The 2,016-nt window shown below is 61.2% G+C and overlaps 1 protein-coding gene across 1 annotated transcript in view; it reads right to left on the bottom strand.

The window, feature by feature from the left end:
* Positions 1-1,809, bottom strand: part of TCN2 (transcobalamin 2) — a 14,247-nt gene extending 12,438 nt beyond the window's left edge. The window contains exons 1-2 of the mRNA XM_051973127.1: positions 1,713-1,809; positions 553-702 (exon numbers count right to left, since the gene is read on the bottom strand). Of these exons, the coding sequence (XP_051829087.1) occupies positions 553-616 (64 nt within the window). The 5' untranslated portion in view covers positions 617-702; positions 1,713-1,809. The remainder of the gene's footprint in view (positions 1-552; positions 703-1,712) is intronic.
* Positions 1,810-2,016: the final 207 nt, after the last annotated feature.

The raw sequence follows: 2,016 nt of genomic DNA, 5'->3' as shown, positions 1-2,016 counted from the left end.
GGGGGAATCCACCCTTCTCCGGCTGCTGAATCTTACTTCCAAGGGACAGAAATTTGCTCCGAAACTTTCCAAGCTTCCTGGTGCCTCCTGGGCCGAAGGCCAATGGGTCTGCTCAGCTTAGGAAGCCCCTAGAGCCTGGCTACAGTCACCGCAGCCCCATCAGACTGGTCTCCGTCTCCTGCCTCCGAGCCTTTGCCCAGGCTGTCCCTGCCACCCGGGGCGCCCTCCCTCTGCCTCTCAGAGCCCATTCCCAGCCTTTCGCAGCTCGGCCCCCGGCTGCAGGCGCCTTTCTCCCCCCAGCACTTGCATTTGTGCCCAGGACCCGGTGTTTCCCCCTCCCCGAGGGGCCAAAGCTCTGCAGCCCCAGGCCCTCACATGGTGGCCCATTGATTACCCTGCCCCCGGTCCCTGCTCCCTCTCCTCCCCGACCCGGGGCCTCAGTTTGCTTTACATTGCCCAGGGGACGAGGTGGGCGCCAGGTCTCCGGCCCGGGCGCAGGGGAGGGCGCTGCCAGGGTGTGCGGTGCCCACCAGCCCCCGGGGTCTGACTCACGGCAGAGCTGGGCGGGGGCTCCCAGGCAGCACAGCAGGAGCACCAGCTTCCCCCAAGGCTCCATGGTCTCGTCTCCCAAGGCCCGGCCGGCCGGGGCTCCGACGTCTGAGCTCTGTCACTGATTAACCTCCCACCTCCGACTGGCCTGGGCTAAGTCAGCACAAAGACCAGGAAAAGGGGAGGGGGGGGGAGAGTCAGGGGCCGGGAGCCGCCTCTCACTTCTGCTTCTGTCTCCCTGGGGCTTAACCCGTCAAGTGCCGGGCACAGAACTGCCTACTCCCTGACTGTCGCCCGTACCCAGGGCCTGGCCCCGAGACCAGTACACAGCAGGTGCTGAATACGGGCTATTTAATCGATAGGCCAAGTGTGTCTGAATCCCTCAGTGCTGGCACACAGAGGGTGCTGAATAAATGCTGTTTGATAGGTAAAGTGTGTGAAGCCTAGATCAGTGCCTGGCACACAGTAGGTAGTGAATAAATGCTGATTGCTAGATCGAATGTGTCTGAATCCTGTAGTGCCTGGCACACAGTAGGTGCCGAATAAATGCTATCTGATTGATGGGTCAAGTATGTCTAATCCCTCAGTGCCTGGCACACAGCAGGTGCTAAATAAATGCTATCTAATTGATAGGTCAAGTGTGTCTGAATCTTTAGTGCCTGGTACACAGTAGGTGCTGAATAAATGCTATTTGATAGGTCAAGTATGTCTAATCCCTCAGTGCCTGGCACACAGTAGGTAGTGAATAAATGCTGATTGCTAGATCAAGCGTGTCTGAATCTTTAGTGCCTGACACACAGTAGGTGCTGAGTAAACACTTGGCTTGTTCGGCAGGTCAAGTGTGTGAATTCCTAGTGCCTAGATCAGTGCCTGGCACACAGTAGGTAGTGAATAAATGCTGATTGCTAGATCAAATGTGTCTGAATCCTGTAGTGCCTGGCACACAGCAGGTGCTGAATAAATGTCTGTGCATTGATTCCAGTTGCGCCCCCAGCCACGGCAGGAAAGGTCTCATTCTGGGGGGGGGAGGGTTAGGGGGATTGAGGAGGGGAATTCAGGGAGGCAGCAGGAGGGGCCCTTGGGCTCGGCGCTGGCCGGGGGAGAAAGGGAGAGGGGAAGAAAGCGGGGACCCCAAACTCGGGCCCTCCCGGCGTGCCACAGACCTGGGCCCCCGGCTCCCGGGGCAGCTTCCTGGCAGCGGACAGTCGGGGACCTTGGGCTCGGCGGCCGCTTCGGCGGGCGGGGGCTGTGCCCAGCCGGACCAGGAACGGAAGGGGAGCGGGGGAGGGGTAACTAAGGGCCCGGGGCCTGCTTCCCTGCCTGGAGTTGCCTCGGGAAAAGCGAGCTGGCTCCGGGCAGGGCCGGGTGGGGGGTGGGGGCCTGGCAGCGGCCTCGGAGGGGGCGGGGCTGGTAGGGTCCAGCGGGGAGCCTGTGGTCACGTGACGGCCCGGCCGAGCGGCCGCCCTT

This window comes from Antechinus flavipes, chromosome 1 (genome assembly GCF_016432865.1).
Source record: "Antechinus flavipes isolate AdamAnt ecotype Samford, QLD, Australia chromosome 1, AdamAnt_v2, whole genome shotgun sequence".
Lineage (NCBI taxonomy): Eukaryota > Metazoa > Chordata > Mammalia > Dasyuromorphia > Dasyuridae > Antechinus > Antechinus flavipes.
The sequence above is the reverse complement of the archived record's forward strand: the minus strand, read 5'-3'. Positions and strand labels throughout refer to the sequence as shown.